The 23,570-nt window shown below is 41.3% G+C and overlaps 1 protein-coding gene across 7 annotated transcripts in view; it reads right to left on the reverse strand.

Moving 5' to 3' along the window:
- The window catches only part of ARID1B (AT-rich interaction domain 1B), a 334,357-nt gene that overhangs the window by 95,012 nt on the left and 215,775 nt on the right, over positions 1 to 23,570 (reverse strand). For all 7 annotated transcript variants that reach the window (XM_074862776.1, XM_074862773.1, XM_074862778.1 and 4 more), the window contains exon 5: positions 6,313 to 6,556. In XM_074862776.1, the coding sequence (XP_074718877.1) occupies positions 6,313 to 6,556 (244 nt within the window). The remainder of the gene's footprint in view (positions 1 to 6,312; positions 6,557 to 23,570) is intronic.

The following is a 23,570-nucleotide window of genomic DNA, read 5'->3' on the forward strand; positions in this document are numbered from 1 at the left end:
CCATTTATGCTCTATTTTATCTAGTATAACAATCATCTGTCAACAACAACAAAAACATACTGATGGAAATGTGAGAGACTTTTCCCATTCGCTCATCAACCATTGCTTAGTATTGCAAAGGACAAGGGAGTGAAAGACAACCTTTTAATTTATGATAATACACAAATTAATGCCCTATTTGGCAACACAAAAAAGGAAAGAGAATCTATGCTTGTGTAGCCAAATAATGACAGAATAAAAAACCCCAAATGTTCAAAACCAAACATACACTGTACTAAATTACTTGACAAAAACATAAGCGGGTTGAGGAAAAAAAGTTAGAAAGAAATGCACAGGTTAATGACTAAATGTAAACAATAACTGTCCAATGAGCCTTAAAGTATACATCTAAAACTAACAACAAACACACCTGTCAAATCTTGGCGGCTGTGGTTAAGGATATTTGAATTTTGTTACATGAACATGTATAATTATGCAAAGATTTTAATTGGATTTCAACAGCCGTCATACTCTAGGTGGATTTGTACCAGCACGAGGCTACCAATGACTCAGAGCACTACAAGAAGTGGCCTGCCATACGCGTGCCACCATGGCGTGCACAGCAGCAGATGCCCTGCCGCGCTGGCCATTCGGCAGTTGCCGGGATGGTGAAAACAGGCCTGTCAGGAATCAACAAAGAGGACAAACGAGGTATGGGGCAGAGCACACCTATGGGGATGTGAGCGCTACCGATCTGGCCGTCTGGGGCAGGTTTACATGAAGCCTTTGTGGGGTGCTGGATGACCCTCAGTGCTGTGCTCCCTGGACCCTGCAGGATGTTCATTTTCTTCAGGGGCAGAAACGTTTGTCACTGACTTACACAGCAATTAAATACCAGAACTGAAATGTGTGATGGTGAAATATAAACATCGATAAACCAGATAGAAAGCAACTGAAACCACTTAAAACTAAAAACCAAAAACTACCCCTAAAAAAGAACTACCCAGGGCATGCTGGTTTTGGTGATTTATTGTCTTCCTACCTGACACTTAACTTCGAGCTGATGAAAAACAGCAGGTTGATGGTGCTGGAATATGAAACCCTCTGTCATCAGGAAAACCTAACAGGAGGAACTCGAACAGCGTGTCTCTGTCTCATTTCATCTCCTACACCTGTTCTGGGAAGACCACCTCTGCAGAGGATACCTCCCTGATCTCTCTGGCCAGACTGCAAGTAGGACAGCAGTTCTGATAGTGCCTTTTGTGGCATGGGCTTTCCTCAGGAAACTAGATTGAGACTATTTAGTTATTTCACAAAGCCTTGAGACAACAGATTATTCATCAGGTGTGACCTGGGCTGAATTCTAATAGGTATCACAAGTTAGATGCTCCATATGCTAGAAGCAATGCCTCGAGCCAGAGCGCCTTACAATTTGCCTATTTTTCCTCTTGTCAAAAGACAGAAAAACTCTCAATGTTGTTCAAACCCTTCAAAAGAAAGGGTTTTAAACTACTGCTATGTGAAACATTCACGTATTTCATTTGTAAGCATTCTAGATTTGCAAAACTGCTGAATAGATGTTTTGTGTACTAGCAGTGATTAAGAACATAGCTACGTCAATGGCATTTTATGTGGTTTTTTTTTCTGGTCTGGATGCCAATGAACAGCATGCATCTTCCTTGCAACAAGCTGTTGCAAGATTTTTGCCTCCGGAGAAGCCAAGGGGGAAATATTGATAGATGTGTTAAAATAATCTTTCTAGACAGGGGGATCATATCCGTTTTACAAGGATATAATCCCCTTTCTTGTTTTGCTATTATTTTCGGGTACCTGTAAAACTTCTACAAAAAATAAAGTACTGCAATTTCACTTTCATATGGTAGTCTTCTCTCCCTCAAATAATGTTTGAAAAGACTCCATGCTGTATAACATTAACAGTAGTTGGTGGTCAATGGAGTAAGAATGTGGAATAGCTCAATCCCAGGCAAAAGATTTTCAAAATTCTTGTTTAAAACAAGATCTGTCTGACTGGCTTGTCTTACTGCAGCCACTTCTGGAAATAGTTCAAGTCTTAGGCTTCTCCTTTTATAAGGCATGAAAGAAAGCATCACTCCTATTCAGATTTTTGCATTAAAAAGTCCTTTTGGATTATGATAGACTATTGCTCATTTTTTAATTCTCCCAGCATTTTAGTCACTCTAGTCTACCCACACGTTGACATGTGCACCAAGGCAGGATTTCCTGTTCCAGCTCTCTCTGGGCATCCCATTCCCCTCTTGCTCCTTTTTTGCCCAGAGTGCTACCTGTAATTCTATAATTCTGATGGGTCCTGGATTTCAAGCTAGCTAGCTGATCAATACAGGAGGGGAACACCTACAGGTTTGCAGAGAGTAGAACTGATCACTGAATGGAACACATCCATTGACTCATATGATTACCAGAACTACAAATTTGGTGTCTTTTTAATCAGAGGAGGGTGCTCACCACTGGTTAGCATGAATTAAGATGACTGGCAATAACATTCCTAAGTGAGAGTATCCACACATGGATTTCTTCCTGAAAATTGTAACTCCAGCTGTATCCAAGCTCCTTGGTGAAAGGAGACATCAATACAATTGCAATAAAAACATGACAGTTGATGCTTAACAGAGTGAAAATAAGCTTGTTTGTTTAGAAAGTAAATGTAACATTTTAAAAGCGCAAGTCAAAATACTGATCTATGTAAAAAAAAGTTACATTTTTCTGAAGATGGCATTTGCTATTTGTTATTAATACAGTGTACCTTTCTCTTCTATACAGATAAAAACTGCTGCAGAGGTTTAAAAATAATAGAATCTATTAACTTGTACAAAATCTGCTTGATCATCATGGGTTAAGAGATTCCTGGCCTATCAGCAATCTTCCACAGAACTCTTAATATTAAAAAATTTTGCTGCTTACACCGCAAGGGAGAAAGAGCTGACAAAAGCCTTTGGCCAGTAAGATCAAAATTGGGGATGGGGGGGGGAGAAAGGGGAGTTTAGCTTATTTACATTTTTGCTTTGTTAGTAAACTGGAATGGTTGGAGCAGGAGGGAAAGGGAAAAAAAAAAAAAAGAGAGAGAAAAGTGAAATTAACAGCCACTAAATCTTCTGGCAACAGCAGTGCATTTTGATGATGTGCTGCATCAGCTTCCACTAATGGTTTAGGGTTGAATCAGGCACAGTTCAAGACCCAAAGCAATGCAGGGCATCACATCTCATTCTTTGGAGGAACACGTACCCTAATTATGAAGACAGCTACAAAATAAAGAGATCAGGATTTCTGGCAAAGCAGAATAATGATCTACTTAATAGAAAATCAGAATGCCATTTTGAATCCCTAAAAATCATAAAAGAATAGAACTTCAGTCCTGTAATGAATGTGTGTCTGAACAAGAAGTGTTACCATTTTGAGAGAAAAACTGTATTTCTGAACAAAATCTGTCCAAGTTGCTTTTTCTGCTCTTAGGGGTTAATCTCCCTGGTCTATTCCAGTAATGCGAATGGAAACAAAGGCTGTATATGTGTGTGCCATTTACCACACAAAATATCCGTCCAGTATTTCAGAGAGCACAGGAAGGAAATGCCCACTGAGCTAGGGACGTGCCAATGTCAGTGCTGCCTGTGCCAGTCCATTCCCGTGAAATTCACGGCGTGTGGCAGAAAGCAATGCGGGGCGGCAGGGTTGCGGTGGGGTGGGGAGACAGCTTAAACAGGCAGTGGAAGAGAATCAGCCATTTGGGAGGTTTAATAGGGGGCTGTTTGTTTGTCTGCCCTTTTGATGTTAAATCAGTCTTCAATTTTGTTGCAAGGAAGGAGGCACTGGGAAAAGGATGCTTCTCTTCCAGTAAACCCTGGGAAAGCAACACCTTTATTTTAACGGCCTTCCCACCAAGAACCCCCTGCAACATTTTGGCTTTTCCTAGCCATAGCTATCAGCAACACAACAGCTGCTCATTTTACAATGACTTGCTGGAGAGAGAATGATTGAAAGAGCCAATCTATGTCACATGGAGAAGCTGTGGCACAACATCGCAGGAGGTAATAGGAGAGGAATGAGGTCAGAACAAACAAGGGTAGGGTGAGAACGGAGAGGAAAATAGCAGCCAACAAAATTATTAAAGGCAAGACGCTGTACTACACAATCTATGTTTAAAAACGGCCACAACCTGAACACTGCAAAAAGCCACAGAAATGCAAACAAGCTGTGTATTACTTTTTCATAGGGTCTTGTGAATATGGCTGATTAAAAAAGCTACCAACGTCCTAGTAATGAAGCACAACGGTGGGAATACACTTAGGTGAAAGCACAGTCTAATTCATACCGCTTGAAAGCCCCAGCACCCAGTGGCAGCCCACTAGTCGCAGGGTTTTAAATAGCAGCCTTGTTCATGTCATTTTGAGGCTTGAGAAACAGCAGCGGCAGCAGCAATGCTACCGCAGCTGCCTAGTTCACCTCCGGAGAGCGCTGCATTAGCTCACGCCTGGGAGTTCACCTTTAGCAAAAGAGCTGCAGAGACCAGGAGCTCGTCCATGGCGGGGAAACACTGGCAGGCGACTCTGATTTAGCACCATTCATAAAACCGCTTCCTGAGGAAGAGCTGCTTTTGTGTTACCACAGCAGACCACAAAACCACCATGCAAAATGGTGGCACAGTTTGTACGAAGAGGCAATAGTTTTCACTAGGCCAGTCACAAAAATGAGCTTTTGGGCTCAGCTGAAGTGATGAAGCAACTCTGACTTCGACCTTTGGGCCCACATCCCTTCTATTTTTACTGCACAGGGTTCAACTGGTTTCATAAAAGTTATTACTTTCCCCTATACACTGTCCTGCTCCCATCCTTATCTATCATGACTACAATAAAGCTATTTTCAACGTCACAACTTTCTTTCCCTATTCAACAATCAGACTGCTAAAACACCAATCCATTTACTTGCCTGAATCTGACTGTGGGAAAATGTTACCTTTCCGGCTAGGTGAACTATCTGGCTTCACTCAACAACAGGGACAGGCTTCTGCGCCACGTACTGGGAAGTACGCCACAAATATGAAGCCACCATACTGCATGTAATGCAAATACTTCAGTTCTGCCACTGTCCCTGCTATTCCTGCCCCACCTGAGCATGTGCTGCTGGTCAGAGCGGCTGGAAAGCGAAGAAAAACTGCAGGGCATGCATACAGCATCAGGGTTCAACATGCTCAGGCCACATTTAGTATACAACATTCCTGTGTGCACTGAGCTTACTCCCCTTTGCTTATTTAGTTTAACCTCTGTATACAAACAGGCACATATATTTTACACAGACACCTTTGTATTGAATACCGAAACACACGCTACTCACTGAATTTTAACCTTCACTTTGTTTACAGCACATCTAATGAAAAGGCATCAATGCTTCTGTTTCTTTTAACTGAGCTCCATGTTGATTTTTTTGTGGTTTTGTCAGCAACTGATGTTATCCCTGGGGTAATGTCAGCACTCTTGTACTCTTAGGAATTCCCCGAGCATTCAAAATGTCAGAAAATAATAAAAAACTTGAGCATCAGAAAGAGAATAAACTCATCTGAAATACCAAATACACATTGTTGCCTGACCCCCCGCAAGTAACATGCCAGGTGGGTGGGAACAAGGTAAGAACTGGAATTAATACATGCTTTTTTTTTTCCTTCTAGGTATCTTAACAGATTTCCACAAATTTCTCAATGTACATGAATGACTGCGTGTCATACTCTATGTGGCATAAGAGAGCAAGCAGCAAGCACGCCACTGGCATTTCAATTATTACTGGTGGCGCTGGATTCCTAGTAACTTGTTGACCTTTGTAAATATTAAGAAGTATTTCATACAGTATTTCGTACTCATGTCCAAAATCGCATTATCACAATACAGGGTTGCAAAATCTCTGCCTTATCCTGCAGGTCTGAAACCACCATACAAGTCCAAGAGCCAAACCCAACAAAAACACACAGTAAAAACAGAAAATACCTGTAAATAATACGAGATAAATATGTAAAACAGATAGATGACACACAAACCAAATACAAAAATTATGATCAAGCATTAGCATTGGTTGACGATAAAGACATTTATCAAACACATATGCGGAATCAAGCTGAAAATTTTGAACACTCTGAGGGCTCGGCAGCTGAAGTTTAGACGAAATTTACCCCTGCTTTAAGTATGCGGTTTTTTTTCAGAAAAAGGCCCTGAAAACGCAGGATTCTCAGAAAATAAGTGAGCTTGGAATACAGGAATATTTATTTAGCAAACCCATCTATCAGCTTAATTTTGTTTGTTGGAACAAACTTACCTGGAATACTCGCTGGAGAAATGGGACCAGATCTTGACTGGTTGCTCCCAACAGGAGAGCCTACAGGGGAAGGCGATGGGCCCCCGGGGATGCCAGAGAGATGTGGAGAGGCATGAGGGGAGAACGGAGACTGTGCAGGGTTGCTCTGCTCCCCTTGACTGCTCGTAGAGCCTGACGCGCTAACGGCTGAGCTCAGGGTTGCTTCAGTTCCAGTCGGCAAGTCGTCAATGGATCCAGATAAATCCTGAGGAAAAAGGAAGAAAGAACGTAAGTAGCGTTATGAACTAATACTTAGGTTCATTTGCTTACTTATTGCAGCAGATAACTGAGAGGTTGTCTTTAACATTGGCTCACGTAGTTAAATGATGGCAAAAAACAAGTATAGTATGTACAATTCTCCGCTTAATCTCTAATTCTTTTGAGAAAAAGAACAGGCAAGGGTAACAAATGAATTGGAACCAAATTCACTCAACATTGAATTTAATCTTTTCCATCTGGATTAAGCTTTCAAAATTAATCCCACAAATTCTGCCTGAGCATACTAAAACTAATGAAAATGATACATCAGTTTCACTTTCACACAGTCTTTCATTTTGGGGTTTGCTACCGTTACAATCACAGCTTATACACGTCACTCTAAACCATCACCAAAACGAGAGAAGAAGGGTCTATAATATGCAGACTTTCTAACACTTGCATGCAGCTCCTTCACCTTGCAGAAGAGACACAAGAAGAGGGCCTGCCCTCAGCAGCAGCAAGGACCCACTGGCCACCTAGGAGCAAGGAAGGCTGCTTCTCTGTTTCCATCAAGTACCAGTGTACAACTCATGGTTTCTCTTCAATTTCATTTGAATACACTGCTAAGCAGTTGCTCCATTTCAGTTCATAACTGCTGCATTTTCAATGAGAAATCTCCTGCATAGGTTAAAGCCCATCTGAATTCTAACTATGAATTGCCAGCCATATTCTCTGAAGCTATAACATGGGAGTTACACTGGTTTTTGGATCTTGTGGGTGTTGTTTGGTTTTTTAAATCATTGTAAAATCATATATGAAAAACCAAGAATGCTGTGACAAAGCAAGTGCATGCCCCATAACTGTCAGGAAAAATGTTAATTCCTAAGCATCACAGTAAAATCTCACACAAACTGAAAAGCACCAAGATAGCTGTGGTTCCATGGCTATTGGCAAGGCACAAGTTGAGGAGCACATTACTATTTCTGTTAGCGAATTAAGACACAAACAAGAGGCAGAGAGCTACCTCACGTATAAACCAGGTCATTAAATGACCTTTGAGGCTTCCAATAATTGGGATGACAGAGTGTGTTACTTTGGCTGATACTGACTTCACTTGTCTGGCTCATGCAAGTGGTTGCACTGCACACGAGGCCATCGTTCCGGTAGCACAAAAGGAACTGGGCTCTGCCTGAGCTAAAAGCTCAGGAAGCAAAGCCTTACTGCTGCCTAATTTCTGTAACAAAAAATAAGGTTATTTTTAGAAGGTACAATGCAAAGTGGTGTATTTAGAGTCCTGCCTGATGCTGACTACCTCCGTTACGAGGGAGGCTCATGGCCAGTCTCCCCTAACAGACAGATACAGTGAGTCTTTCAAGGCATGGAAAGAGTATGATTAACAGTTTAAACACCAATAGCATTCATTAGAAGCCACCTAGAATGCTACGTGTTATTTCTCCTCATGCATAAAGGTAGTAAATACAACCCACCCGAACTCAGCTCTCTGCAGGACACCTTGCAGACCTTATCTCCAACAAATTTCCACAAATACTTCAAGCACAACTCTCACCATAGGTTAATTTTGCTTTTTCTGACAAGCACAAAATTGTATGTGTATTTCATTAGGCATATGAAAAGCAAAAATTAAATTTGAAACTTCAATCTATGTGTGGACTCTGCATTCACTCAGGAGTAGACTTCCAGATCCCTACAAATGGAAATTTAATTGTGAAATGGGCAATGAACTATTTTCATTGTTTCTTTTTTGAAACTATTAACTGTAGAAAATGTAAGCAAGAAATAACACTGTTTGATACTGTATAGAGCAACGCTAGAGATTTTTCACAGTAGAATGTATTTGGCAAACAGGTAAGCAATTACTGCTTTTCCATACATAACATGGTATTCTTCTAAATGGAATCAAATCGTTGCTGTCGTGATGTGTAACAAATGCTGCAGGAAGTGCTGATAAAACAAATGCTGCTGAAAAGCATACAATAAATGCCTGAAAACCAAATGTAGCAGAATAGAGCCTATTCTAAAGGAATACAAATTCTGTGTAAGGAACAACAGATAGGCAACCAACTGATAGAAGATATAGAAAACACAGGGTTTTACGTTTAGAATAACAAAGATTTTAAAAGCATGTGTGGATTAAAGCTTTCATTTGTTTCGGCAAGGCATGAAGTACTTGAAAAACAAACACACCAAAATAACGAAAAGCCATGATGCAGTTAGCGCTGTCTGTGATGAAATTATCTGTTGTTCAGAGACCAAGGCAAAATCTGACCACTCTCCACAGCATCTCCCCAGCTTGCCAAGCGTGTGCACAGGGAAGAGCCTGGGGCCAGGAACGAAGTTCACTTTTCCCATCAGGTCACATCCGACTTCTCCAGCCTCCCAGCAAGGGTGGAGTGACTGATGAGTCCCATGTGAAAGTTTCCTCAAATGCCTGCCTTCCAGGGATTTCCTCACCAACCTGATGCAACTCCTTCACAAAAGCGAAAAAGAAAGAGGAAAGCTTGCATGATGCCAGTCTATTTAAAGAGGGAAGCCACGCCACCCTCCCTCAGTACCTGCAGAGGGAGCAGCCAGGCGGGCTCAGCACACCCGCGGGGCCTTGTGCTCCCCAAGTGCGCTCAGTGTAGCACTGGGATTTCCTCCCGGGCTGGGGAACTTCGCAACCAACTCATCTGCCAAGGATGTACGGTAGCATTCATGCGTCAAACCCATCAAGAAAGTTGATAATGAGGTTGCTCTCAGGATGGCACAAAAGGCTGTTGCCTATCTAGATGCCTGGGCTGTGCTACACAACCTTTACTTTGTGTTACAGCGGGCTAAAATGAGAAATATCAGCTATTCTGCACAGGGTGGTTTGCAGATCATTACTTTGTATTTTTTGTTTAACATACACTTCGTGGCCTTACCTAGTCTTCTAAGCCTGAGTAGGCGAGCAACTGGGAAACTTCCAGCATACAAAGGCTTTAGAAACACCTCTGTTATCCACAAAAGCTAATTGGGAAATTAAAGAGAAGGAGAAGAAAGACTTTATGTGAAGCACCCGGACAGAAAGAGCAGAAGTCGACTTACTGTTCTCCTATTATCAGTGTTTTAATGCTTGCTTTTACCTCGGTTTAACAGAACAGTAATGAAGTCACATGCAATTTCCACATCACAAACATTTATTTATATATAAAATACTGTACACGTACACATTATATACGTAAATTACATGGATATACTTGCATTTACTTAGCATATCCATACGTAAAGCTATTAAAAAGCCTACTAATAAGAGAAATTCACAGTGGTTTAAGCATACAGCCTAGTTAACAAAGAAGCTCTGTAACTAATACTCCTCTAGAGGACAATTTAGTCAGCAGGGCACCAACTCTATTCTTCTTTTATAAGTACTATCAGATCTATGATGCCTGTAAAGAACAGAGAGACCTTACTTACTGCATCTCATTCAAACCAAGGCACCTTCAAGCTACAGTGCTTCCATTTATCTTGTTGGAAAGTTGGCAGGTTGGGTAATTGCTGGGATTCTTTTAAGGGGCTGAAGTCCCCATACCCTAAGGCATGCCTTAAATTTTGCCTCTTTCAGAGGCTTTTTCTGGAAAGCAATCATTTCTTCCAGTAAAATGTAGCAAGTCTAGAATTACCAGAAATCTCTTGTTTCTTGTAGATCTGTTTCTTGTAAAGTAATCTTACTATTCTTGCCTATGGTATTGGTATGACTATGTTTTCAAATGTGGCACCAAATCTATGAAAAAAATTAAGGATAAAATAATTTTTTTCCCCAGTCACAAATTTATATTACAGTTCTGTATTCTCTATGTCAGCTTTACATCCTGTATTATTGAGGACATCCCAGCCAGCTTTCAAAGTTCATTTCTAGATAATACCTTGATTACAAACCGAAATACCCTGCACAGGATTTATCTCTTTTAGCAAAGTGTTTCATCTCCAACTATCTTCACTTCTAGCCTCACCTTCCACCCATGCACAACCTTTATTCTTGTCCCTCTGACAAGTACAAGAGCTAAAATGAACAGGATCACATTGTGCTTGGGATTATAATGTTATGCCTTCCTGGTGGTATGATCTTATCAGACTGACAGGAGAGACACTCTTGAAACAGCACACCAATTTACTATTGCAATGCGGCCAGCAAGGGGTAGAAGGGAGCAAACTGCTTATATATAGAGCCAGGAAACCAAAAGTTACTTACAAAGAGAGCACAAGAAAAAAAAAAAAAAACAAAACCACCCATATATAATATTGTAACATTAATTTACTCAAGGAATACACCTGGATTCAATAAACAGCAAAAAGGAGACTATAGTACCTCGATAATACCACCACAATGTCACACACAGAGTGTGACAGGATTAAAGCATTCAACACAGAGCAAAAATTTGCACCACAAACACTTCATGCAGTTGCTGGTTTTGCTCAAGAGTGTCTCAGCAGACATAAAAAAAGATTTTACTAAAGGGACCCCTTGCTAAATACCTACAGTTGAAAAATGCTGAGCACCTTCTCTGAAATCAGTAAAAAGGGAAGGTGTGGAGCACCTTGCTAACTGAGCTCCTAGGCTGCTATATAACACCCTAAATTCACTGACAGGTTGCTGTAGTTTGGGGCTGTCTTACAGGAATTGTGCAAAGCACATACATCCTGGGATTTATTTAAACTTCCCAACTATTGCCTACCGGTTCCTTTATGCTCAGGGAGCAGAAGAAAAGCAGAGGTATTCTGTAGATATTAAAATTAAAGACACACAAAACCTCCCCGTCTCCAAGAAGCTGAAAAACCCACACTCTACCCTACCATCCGTTTTGCTAGCACAAATCCCAACACTATGTGTAGGCAACTGCAGCAACCGACTGGCTGCAGAATCAAAGCCCTGCTCACTCCATTCAGGCCCTTCTGCAGTATTTTTGTTAGGATGGAGGATGGTGCTGCTCAAAAGACATGATCCTGCATGAAATATCCATCTCCTTAACATGAATCACCACTTTAGAAGTAAAATTATATATACATGCAAACATATTTTACATGTAAGTATGTAAATATATATTCAAGCAGACATACACTCTGCTATTGTTTTGGAGCCATGGGGGATTATGAACAATATGCTCTGTAATTGAGATTAACTTTGAACAAATGATTTGGCTGACAAACACACATACACACACAAAGGGAAAACCCACAATAGCTCTGTTTAAATTTCAAGATATTTGTAAGACCTCTTTTCATCACAAAGCAGCCTATAATAGCATGTTTCAAGAAGTCTTCCAAAGGCCCTGCTGGTCACATTGTCAAGGCAGCAAGTGAGCTAACAGCCTACCATCGCCTGCGCAACTGGTAAAACACACGGGCACAGCAACGATGTGGACCATGAGGAAAAGCATTTTCAAAGGCTGCTACCCCCTACACGGGTGTCTTCCTTCCACACCAGCTATGCTGTGACCCTCAACTAAGCACGTCAAACATACCTAATGCATATCCTTTAAAAAATTCTTCTTTAACAGGAGACAGCAAGGCTGCCATTACATTTTGTCAAAGTGCCTTTTACACCTTTTACACAAAGTGCCTTACTGAAATGAACTCGGGGACAGAAAACAAGGTTCATTCTCCAAATCTTGTTAATTCAAGGTCTGGAGAAGGAAAAGTAGACAAGATGACTTCCATTTCAATCACCTCCTTGAGGAAAAAGCTCAATTTTTATTGACAGGCACAACTCTACCCCAGAACATGCTACTGGTAAGGAGAGGATTTGTTTCACACTAAAAACTTACTTGCAAGACAAATCCAAACTTTGACAGTAGTTGGGTAGAGGTACTTTTTAGTTAGTCATGGTACTCGTCAGTCTTACTTTATTCCATATACTAGATCATAGAATCACAGAAAGGTTTGAATTGGAAGGGACCTTAAAGATCATCCAGTTCCAACCCCCCTGCCATGGGCAGGGACACCTTCCACTAGACCAGGTTGCTCAAAGCCCGGTTCAACCTGGCCCTGAACACTTCCAGGGAGGGGGCAGCCACCACTTCTCTGGGCAATCTGTTCCAGTGTCTCAGCACCCTCACAGGAAAGAATTTCTTCCTAAATGTTTTAGGAAGAAAACATCTTCCTAAATGTTTTAGTGTTTTTAACCAGATTTTTAACTTTAACCTCTATGTGGTAAATTATTCATGCAATATTCTAGATGAAGAAAATTACAGGGATATGATAAAAACACTAGCTTCTTGCATTAAATTTAGTGACAAAGCACCACTTGCTGGGGAAACACATTCCCTTCATTCTGCAGACCTCACATGCTTCCCAAAATAACTCAGTTACTGAATTGTGTTGCAAGGACTGCAATCAGTATTAAATACTTTCTCTGAGAAGTTATACAGGGAAGTCCCTGAGGATGCAAAAACTTTTCCCCAAAAGCCCTATACTCACTCAAGCAACTGAGAAAAAGCTTAAGCACACAATGCAGTGCCAGTGCTCTGCCTGCTGTCTTTTCAACCTATGGGATCCTGGAATTACATCAGTCTTCAAGAAATTATCTATAAAAAGCCAACTACCTAATTGCTAAGCAAATGACCAAGACTGGTTTGGACAGTTCTAACTCATAACTTGGATATGAAATTCATTCCCAGTCTTAAAAAATCCCCCTGATTAGAAGTGCACCAAAAACATTGTTTCTAAGAAAAGTGTTAGTCTTAATAAATAAATACTTGCTGAGAGTGGGAAAAGAGCAAAGGAGGGTTTGCTTTTTTGGTTTTTTTAAACAGGTTCACTAAAGCTGGTATGAATTTTGCTGCTGACTTTAACTGACTTGGGTTTTTCTCCAAACACTCAATTAATGGGAATGTTTCATCTGCCAAATATAAGGGATCTTGAGTGGATTCACTACAAAGTCAGAGCCAAACAGTGACACCGTTCTTTTCTCCTTCTTTTCCTTTATGAGCACCAAAGTGGACATGATGAGTTGGTGCAGAGTGTCACTGCCTCGGATCTCAGATTAAGGACCTGAGCTGTTAGGACTACGCAGACCGCGCAGGAGAGGCTGTGGCTGGAGGCACACCTCCTTGCACACATGCCCGCAGGCTTGCAGTGAACACCACTGCGACACCACAGCCCACAAGAGTCAAGAGATGTGCCCACCCTCCTGGCTGCCTAGGCAGGACTGCCACCCTAACAAGGAATATGATTTTGTCTGCTGAATATGGCATCTCATTGTAGCAATCAATTCCCAGTTCATTTAAAGAAAGGGTAATTTCTTACTACATTTGTTTAACAAGCAAAGGATCTGTGTTTGCAACACAACCTAAACTAAAAATAAAAATTGTTGACCTGTGGATACAGGTGCCCAAGAACAGTAAAACATGATATGCCCGTACCTGTCAGACACGGGATGAGAAGTTGCTAAAATCGATATAGTAACACTTCTGTGCCTACACTGATACACAATGGGATCTTATTTGCTTGTCCAGGCAAGAGCTCTACAGCAAAAATAACTTAGGGCAATTAGAAATTCAAAACTGACACTGTAGCTTTGAGGCACCAGATGAAAGCCCAGGCACCCGCGCACCTCCCTGCCCGTGCTGAGTGCCACTCATTACAGGGTCTGCAGCTCCCTGACAGTTAACGCAAAGGGGGCTCCTGAGGTCTCCAGCTGCATCAAGAAATCTCCTAATGGCATAAAAAAAGTCTCTAGTTTACAAATATCAACTCCCATGTATGAAACGATAAATACTAATGACCCATGTGCTATCAAAGCAAACTGATAAAGTCTAACAAGGACTATATACAGGTAAGACACACAGCTTGTCTGACAACAATATTTTTTTATATCAAAAATAAACAGTAAATCTCCAGAACAGAAAAACAATAGCACAGCATCTCTAAAGATACGAACTTCACTGTTTATCTCTGAAGCAGAATGCTTAGCACGTAGAATTTCGGGAAATAAAATTTGAAAACAAAAAGCCACGAACCCTCAGGAGCCATTTGTTTCTTCAGTATTGTAGCAAAGAAAAATTCTCAGCCAACAACTCTTGTAACTACAGCATCAGCTATTTATCATCAATAGACCATCAACATTTAAAACAACCAAATCAATGAAAACCACAACAAATTGCCCCTATGAAGAAAGAAGAAAAGTTGAGTTTGTGTAACAGCAACTTAATTTAGTCATATTCATACTACTTCCTATCCCTAGTTTCCTCAATGCCAATCTTAACTATCCCCAAACATGAAAACCCTTCTGTTAAATAACTTAAGGTTTTTTCATATAAAGAACAATGAGGTGAGACATAACTTCCTTCTTCTGCGTCTCTTTGGATTACAACCATTTTCTAGATCATGCAGCCTAACCTACCTCCTCAGGGAGAAGACAGACTAAACTGGCAGGATAAAACAGAGAGGAAGCTCACTGAAGGAAAACATGCACTGATCTAAAACCTTTCAAGCTCTCTGGAGCTTGTTATTTTGGGGATCGCTATCCTCCTCCCTCTCTGCAGCAAGCTTAGAATTTGAATGGCTACTGGGCAACTCCTCTGCTTTCCCAGCTGTGCTTCTGGCCACGTTGAATCCAGCATCACAAAGCCACAAGGAAAACACCAGGCACCTGCTATTCCCCCCTCCCATTACCTACTTGTTCTACTTTCACAGCTGATACAGAAAGAAATCAGACCACGTAAGCAAGGAGAGGAGTACCTTGAAAGACAAACATGGATTTGGGCAAAAGCATATAAGAAAGAAGAACAAGACATTACCAAAAGAACATATGGGTCAGTAGATCTGAGAGAGACCTAAAATTTTAGCAGGAGCATCAGCAATACACATTAGAAATTATTGTTTACTCCCTTTATTTCATTTACTCTGGCTACCATACTTTTGGAAACTTGCACCACATGCAGTCAGACACAGACCCTCTATCTTGAGACTACATGTTCAAAAACCTGAGATTTTGCAGGTGTGGCTCAAGCAGAAAGGAGTAAACACCACTTCAGACTGCCGTAACATGAAATGTGGTAAAATTCACACGTCTATCCTGCAGTACACCCACACGTGACTGTAGCACAGAGATTCTCAATAGGTCTATGCAAGGTAGCTCACGTAGGAGAAGCTTTTTAAACACGACCACACAACCTCACATGGCTTAATGTACCTTACTGTTTACTACTACAGACATACCCTGAGTCACAACACATCTATTTTGCAATTGTAAATTAACATCTTTCCACATGTGCTGCTCAGACTATCCCATGTTGCATTCAGAAGGCATTAGCCATGCTGTTATAAAGTTTGGACCTCTGAGCTGGAGACTATAGTTGAGAGAACAGAAAAAGTGTTGGTCCAACAATCAATTGCCCACCGATCACTGAAAACAGACCTAAATTAAGCAAGTTGATAACAAGTGAGCTGTTCTGCCAGCCCAAGGCTACCTACGTGTGGACCACGAGAAAAGGGCTTAAACAACTGATGAATCTATACACCTGTATGCCCAAAGTTTAAAAGCTCTTGATCTACAGCACTTGCCTTTTTTTTTTTTTTTTTGGCATATTAATACCCTTTGTAGAGTTATGGTTTGATAAAAAGGATGTCCCAGCAGGTTACCGTGGGAATAAGATCTACAAAACATAGTTTTTCCATTAGCTTAGGGCTTGTGCATGTATCATACTGTGTCTCTTTCTTCTCTCTCCCACAACACCCTGTAACCAAATACCGCAATTCAATGAGATGGTAAATAAGCCACAGAAACATCTTAAACTTCAAAAACACAGGTGGTCCAATAACTTCCCATCTCTTCCTCTAGAATCAGAAGCTGACAGGAGCAGAAAAATGTATACACCAAAACGAGTGATAAATGTTAGAAAGGCTTATTTTTTAAGAAATTAACTAAGGTGACGCCTCAGAGAACAAAATTGATTAATTAATTATTATTTAACAAAACTGGAACAAACTGGATACGCAGTGTTATATTGGGATATTACGCAGAAATAAGTGTCATAACATTTACTGCAGTAAATTCAGCTTAATTTGACACTCCAGACTCATTCTCTCAGCATCACGCAAGAATCTCTCATCCTCCTCCCTCTTTTGTTTCTCTCCTTTTTCTGAACCCAACATGACCCCTGTGGCGCACAGTTCAACAACGAGTAAAGCACAAATGAACGGGGCTGTGATCGCTCTGACGCAGCTTTGCTCCACGCCCCCCGCCACGCACAAAAGTTCTTACTCCTTTCCTAGGTTTATGGGCCACAGCAGCAAAACCAAACAATTACGCTTCAAGAGCTGTTCACTCAACCCCTCCCACCTCTTCATTTTCCAGTAACCTGGGAAAAGGTTGGGAAATGAAATCCAAGACGGTAATAAAGCACAAAATAAACTTGCAGATCATTTCTTGCACATGCCAGCTAGAACCAGACTCCCTCATCACCCCAAGTTCTGGAATTCACATCTCACAGTAATTCAGTGCTGGTTGGGCACGTTATTGTGCAAAATAATTGAGCAGCAAGGGAATGCGATATTTTGAGATGATACGGCTTTAACAGACTTGTGTAGAACTCACGTTTCAGAAACCTCTATATAAATTTCAAAAGGCTTTTGAAATTGTAGAAAAGTGTCTTGGCCTCAGACTTCTTTTGAAATAATGTCTTGATTACCCTAGTAGGAAGGATAACTTGTAGTGCTTCAATTAAGCTTTAATAAAAAATTCTGAAAGGCCAATACCCTCCCCTGTCTACTGCTAAGCATGCTGTCCCAGCCATGGCTCACAAACTTTGCTTTTGGGGTGGAAAGAGGAATATCGAGGCTAAGATAACAACATGCATTAAGCTTCATCCAACAGGTTTATAATTTTAGGTGCACTCTTGAAATCTAACAAATGAGGATAAATGTGTAGAGTCACTACAGAAGTGTTAAACCATGTAGACTATGCAATCTACAGAAAAAGCAATATACCAGTTACTACTGTTCTTTAATTAATATATCATAGAAAGGCATGCTTCAAAGTTGCAGCTTTTTCTTATCATAGAGAAGACAGGGAGTCCCGAGATCTTTTAAACCTTTCAGTAGGTTGGTCCCTCCAAAATTTTCCTTGACTTGAAGGGAGGAGGTTGGTATTGCACAGAACTACCAGTTCAGTGTAATGCTAATAAAATTGCTCTGAAAAAATTCGAAGAAGGCGTGAGTAGGATGTTCAGTGTATAGCAATTGTCATTGGCAAAAATGCAGCTGCTGCTCCATGGACCACAATGGGTGGACATTTGGTGGAGCCTTACTGAACAGGGCGCTCCCACCTGTCCTCCTATACAACAGTGTTTTACCCAGACCTTCACCCGAGGTGCGAACTGTCCCTCCCCAACACCTACCAGGCTATGTCCCTGCTGTGGCTCCCTCCAGCAAGCACCACTGCAGTAACACAGCCCACAGAGACAGGGCATTTGGAAGCCACTTATATGAAATATTGAAAATAGAATAAAAAAGAACTTTTTTTCCCAGTGATCTCTATTCTAGTTGCATTGAATTTTGACTGTGTTCATACATGGTGCAAAAAAACCATGTCAGGTAACGTGACAGAGGTGGAAAGTACTGCAGCTGGAAGTTTCTTTGACAGAGGGTCTGCCAGGATCTTGTAAGGCAGTGATCCTTTGCCCTCCTCTCCTGCTGCTGCTGTTCCCTGATGGAAACGCAACATCACACGCAGTAGCCTGAGGAACTGCAGCACTTGTCAATGGCTGCATCCTGGTCCTTGCAAGATGAAGCAAAGAGAGACTTCAGCCCTACTAGACCTTCACGGTGCAGCCCTACCTATTGCTGATTCTCCACCCTCCAAATCTGTCTCTGAGCTATGTAACACAGCTTAGGGAGCAGGGCCAAGAGGTCTTCTGGGGAATGAGTGTGATAGAAAGATGGGAAAACAGCCATCAACATCAAGGCATGGTTTGTAAGACCTACAGATCAAGAAGAATATTGTTCTTTACCTGATGAAAGTTTTGCTGCATAGCTTGTAAAGTCATTGCTGCTTTGCTGCAGTGTGCCTGAGCACTTGTCCCAGTCCCCCATTTGCAGTCTTCTATGCTGAAGGCTACAAATAGGGCCAGCATATATACACTGCTGTCTTTCTTTAAAAAAAACCCTATCTATCTCAACTTATAAGAAGATCTAGCTGATGGAACTATCAATCCACAGCTTATTTCATCCTCTGAGTTATTCATTAGACCACCAAAAAAGAGGGAAAAAAGCAAATCAGTAAGTTGGGATCTCACGAAGTCCCGAAACACTTCTGAAGGGTGCTTGTCAGAACAACAAACATACTAAAGGAACAAACAGCCTTATGAATTAAGTAAGGAAATAAATAAAGGGAAAACATATGAAAATTTCAACAACCGTGCCAATCTGTTGTGAGCTGTACCCATGCCAGTGAGCGGCCTCAGGGCGCCGTAGGATTCCTGAGCACAGTGCCAAGCTCCAGCAATATTGTTATGGTTAGAGAGGAATTTCTCACAAGAGCTAACAAAGGCAGAAGGTCATAAATAAACACAGCAGGATTGCCTTGTCAGTTCTCATTATTAGCGCTGCAGGCACTTGCTTTTCTATGGGCTGCTCGCAGGTTCATTTAAGTGTAAGAGCTCCTCCTCAGAATTTCACATGCTCATAAATAAAGACAACATTTCTTAAGAAAGAAAGGCACACCTAAGTTAAATTTTATTATTATTTTTTATGCACACAGGGGCATGCGCGCATGAGCTGCTCATGCTGTCTACAGCCGCCCTGCCCTGTCTATATGCATCCACACATGCTTCCTGCACTGGCCAAAAGCTTATGCGCAGCTAACCCAGCGCTGCAACATCCTTCTACGCTGGCCTCTGTTATGCCATGCAGGCCTCCATCAGACTGTGGCCACAATGGAAGAGGAGAGCTTTCCTACTGTAATAATGGTCACCAGAATTACATCTGCGCAGGAAATGAGGCTGAGCTCCTAAACTGATCCTGACGTGCATTATACAACTAGGAAAGCACAGCTGTGTGATCATTATTGCAATTATAAAATGACATTAAGTGTTAACTTTCTTTTGTAACTGAATTTTGAAACAGAGAGGGGACAGTACCAGTAACTCTAGGGGCACAAATGTGCAAAGGAAGGGAAAAGTTGTTAAGATCTCAAGTGCAGTCCTTCATCTCCTGTCAGAAGTTAACAAACAGCCAAGCGAAAACATCTCACCTCTCCGATACACATACCCACCTTATATATCTACATACATTCATACCTATATAAATGAGTGAAAAGTGAGCTCTGTGTAAAACTAGACACAGTTTAAATAAATTAACACTACCATGTAATGCATACTGATTTTAAGTTGCATATGTAGTGCCTTTCAGAATATTAGGAGAAATTTAAAAATTAGCAATGCTATCTCTAGAATATTTTTATTTTCTACTTCTTATGCTGGAATAAAAAAATGTAAAGACATGAAGAAAGCTCAAAGGTTCAAGACCTTGAAAACACCACCATTAAATTAAAAGTAAGCAAAATAACAGGCCTTATGTTGTACAGGGGATACCGAAGATGCCCGGCCGCCAGAAGAACACTACTCGGTCACCATCCCTTCCAGTGTGAGAGAGATGGTACTAATTACTTACCTGCCAAAAAAACCCAAAACACTGCTCCCTCCTGTGAACTGTACTGAACATTAATGTACTGGTTCGTTAAACAGTTGTGCCTATCTTTCTAATTTTGACTAGAAATTTGACCACCATTATTGATACTCTAATCCATGCTATCTCAAATTCTCACCTTTTAAAACAAATTGCATGACTGACAAGCAAAAGCCCTGGTGCCTTGTATGCTTTCAGTGAGAAGCTCAGGAAAATAATTTGCCTTCCAGTTTGCCTCCTGTCCCATCACCTGCTATCAAAGGAAGTCGGGTTGTTAGTCCTGATGCACTACAGCGGAAAAGCCATGTTCAAAGAACTGTTTCTCTCAGCTGCGCAGCCCTTCATTACACACCATTCATCATTATCAACATCAGGAGTTGTTGGAACAGTCCTTGTGAATGAAAGATCTCCCTATTTAATTTTTAGAGGCTGCCAGTCCGCTTCCTTTTGCCTCCGTGCTCAGGCAGGGTTTGTGTTTTGGGCAGCAGGCTGCCTGCCGTGCTGTCTGTGCCTTCTCAACACAGCCCACCTTGACAGGAGGACAGCAGACGCTCTATTCCACCAGCCAGTAGGTATGGAGACATCTTCCAAATTGCTGACCCATAGTCTCCCTTGATCAGTAGGCAAGGTGCCATCAGGGCACGGGGCAGGCTGTAATCCCCTCTGCAAGCACAGAAATGGAGATGCTTCTTTATTTCTAGTCTCTTCCCTGTGCTGAGTTTCCCCGACTCCCCACCATCTTGCTTTAGGCCTCCGGCTCTTGCACTGGCACCATCTCGGCAGGCAGCTCCTTTGCCAACCCTGCCAACCTGCTGCCGCACACCCGCGTTTCCAGTTGCGAGGCAGAGGCCCACAGCGCTGCTGGCAGCGGGGAGCTCAGTGGGGCGCAGGCCCGAGAGCCTCATCAGCTAACATGACGGTTATCTGCCACCTGCTGCCAGCGCGCTCAGGGCCACACAGCCTCAAAAGACGTTGTGCCCGCCGCAGGCAGCATGCAAACCCACCAGACACCCCGCAGAAAGGGAATTTTTGTCTGATAAAATACAATCTCTCTCTTACTCAAATTTTCTATTTTCCTTCTTACCAATAAATCATCATAATTACAAGAACCCCCAAGAAAATGAATGTGTAAACTAAGGTGGGGGTGAATGCCCACAACAAACCATATTCAAAGGATAAATGCACGAAACTTAGTATTTCCGTAAGCTATAAGAGAACTGAACTGGGAAGACAGCCCGCTTCGTGAATCGCAAGCCACGCAGTAGGCCACCTGCGATCTAGCACAGTTCTCCTCACATGATCTGTCGCTCCGCAGCTGAAGATGGTGAATAGTTTCATGTTGACTTCTGAGATCTCCAAGTCTTCTTGACTTGTGTGTCTCAAGCATGGGTATTTCTGAGAGCAGGATACCTCAGTCAAAGTAGTACTTAAATAAATTTTCCTCAAATTTTTTTAGTTAGTATTTTAAAACATTTACCTATCAGACAATTAAATTAACATTGCAATTAATTTATCTTATTAATGTTGCAATTAATTTATCTTCCCTGATCAAAACACATTTACTTCTGTGGAAACACTCCTCTGCCACCGATTTCAAAAGAAGAGCCAGGTTTCAGCCCACTCACTCAAATGTGCATTTGTGTTAATTCTTGCATCTCATTAATTATTTCAGAAGGGGAGAATTCCTTACACAAGTCAGAAAGTGACTTAAACCTACTAAGTGCTGTGTGCTATGAATGGCAGAGCCAAGGAGAAGGATGTTTCTAAGAGGCCTCTGCAGTGCTTTGAAGTTACAGTGAAAAGAACTTCAGGTTTCACAGACTGATTTTTTTTTTCTTCTTTTTTTTAGTATAATCTGTTTTGTTCTTCAGTGTTTGTGGTCATATTTCAGTAGCACGACACCTACGGCTTTTTGGCATTTTTGATATCTTAAACTTATTTTACATAGTTACACACTTAGAATTATATAAAACATTATAAAAATGTTTCAAGGGCTTCACATTTCTAAATTAAATCATTATATACTTTTTCATATTCAGCAATGTATTTCATTGCCATAGATGCACTACTGCGGAGTTTTTCCTCTAGGAACAGGAAACATTTATTTTATACAGTCTGAAAAAGGTCATTTTACATTTTTTAAGAGTGTGAAAAAATTATGCAAAGAACAGTTGAGGAACGGAAAAAAGAGCAGGAGGTATATTTCTCATAAGAATTATGGAGGTATTTTCTTGTTACAAAATATCATTTATTATTTTTCAATCAAAGAAAACTGCAAGGAAGGACTAAAAAGGTTGAACCAGCTACTCTAAAAAAAATTACGAATGTGCCAAAAGATCATAAATAGCATGTTAATGTCAGAGTGTTGGCTCCTTGGCTCCTGTTGACTTCTCAGGATTTTAATTTTGCTTTTTAAAAGGAGCAAAGAGAAGGCATCATTAGACTAAATCCATCCTGCCTAGCCTTAATTTTTTAAGCTAAAAACCCCAAACTGTGTCCATGATCTGTATCAGTTTGTACCTGACCACTTCAGCTGTCCCTGACACTTGACCTGCTTCCGAAAAGCAAGAAGTCCAATTTAAGTCGACAGTCTTACGGGGAGGTAATGGTTTGACCCTTGGACCCTCCACCACAACCGTTCCAATTCTCTAATGATTTCCCTGCAGGGTTCATTTACCAGTTCTGGGTCAAAGACCAGCGCATCCACGAAGGCAAGGGGCAGCACAGGCACTGCATGATGGATTTGAAAATAAGTGCATCGTAAAGGAAACCTCCATCAATTAGGGATGGCCTTTGAATTCAAAACAAAAGGAAGCAAAGTGCAAATCATAATGTCTACTCTGTTCACTTTAGCGGCACACAGATACGTATGTTAAGAGATGTATTCTAGTCTAGGTGCAGAACGAGCAATCATCCTAGGACAAACAGTCCCGTCCATGCTCAGAAGAGACAGCCTTTTGATCACTCTGAGTGACTGGGAAGTTGAAGGGATCCACTATTTGATTTCAAGCAAGCTTTTGGTACATCTTAGTACTTCAGTATTATATGCACCGTGACTCTAACCAGAAATATTAAGACCCGCTGTAACTAAGATGTAAAAGATTATCCAGATCCACTTTCACTTTTTGGAATCTGTGCCTTAATATACCTTACTGGAACAGCAAAATTACCAGCTACAAGTACTGCTTTTCCATCCACCCGTTGCCATGCATACATTAAAGCAGCTGCAAATTTCCTTTTTTCCCAGTGGTCCTCAACACTGAAATGCACTAGATGCTTTTTGGGAAAGAAAGGTAGAAGGAGGTATATTTAGTACTACAAAAGGAGCTGCAGTAAGGGCACAAAAATATGAACAC

Source organism: Strix uralensis, chromosome 3, assembly GCF_047716275.1.
Source record: "Strix uralensis isolate ZFMK-TIS-50842 chromosome 3, bStrUra1, whole genome shotgun sequence".
Taxonomy (NCBI): Eukaryota; Metazoa; Chordata; class Aves; order Strigiformes; family Strigidae; genus Strix; species Strix uralensis.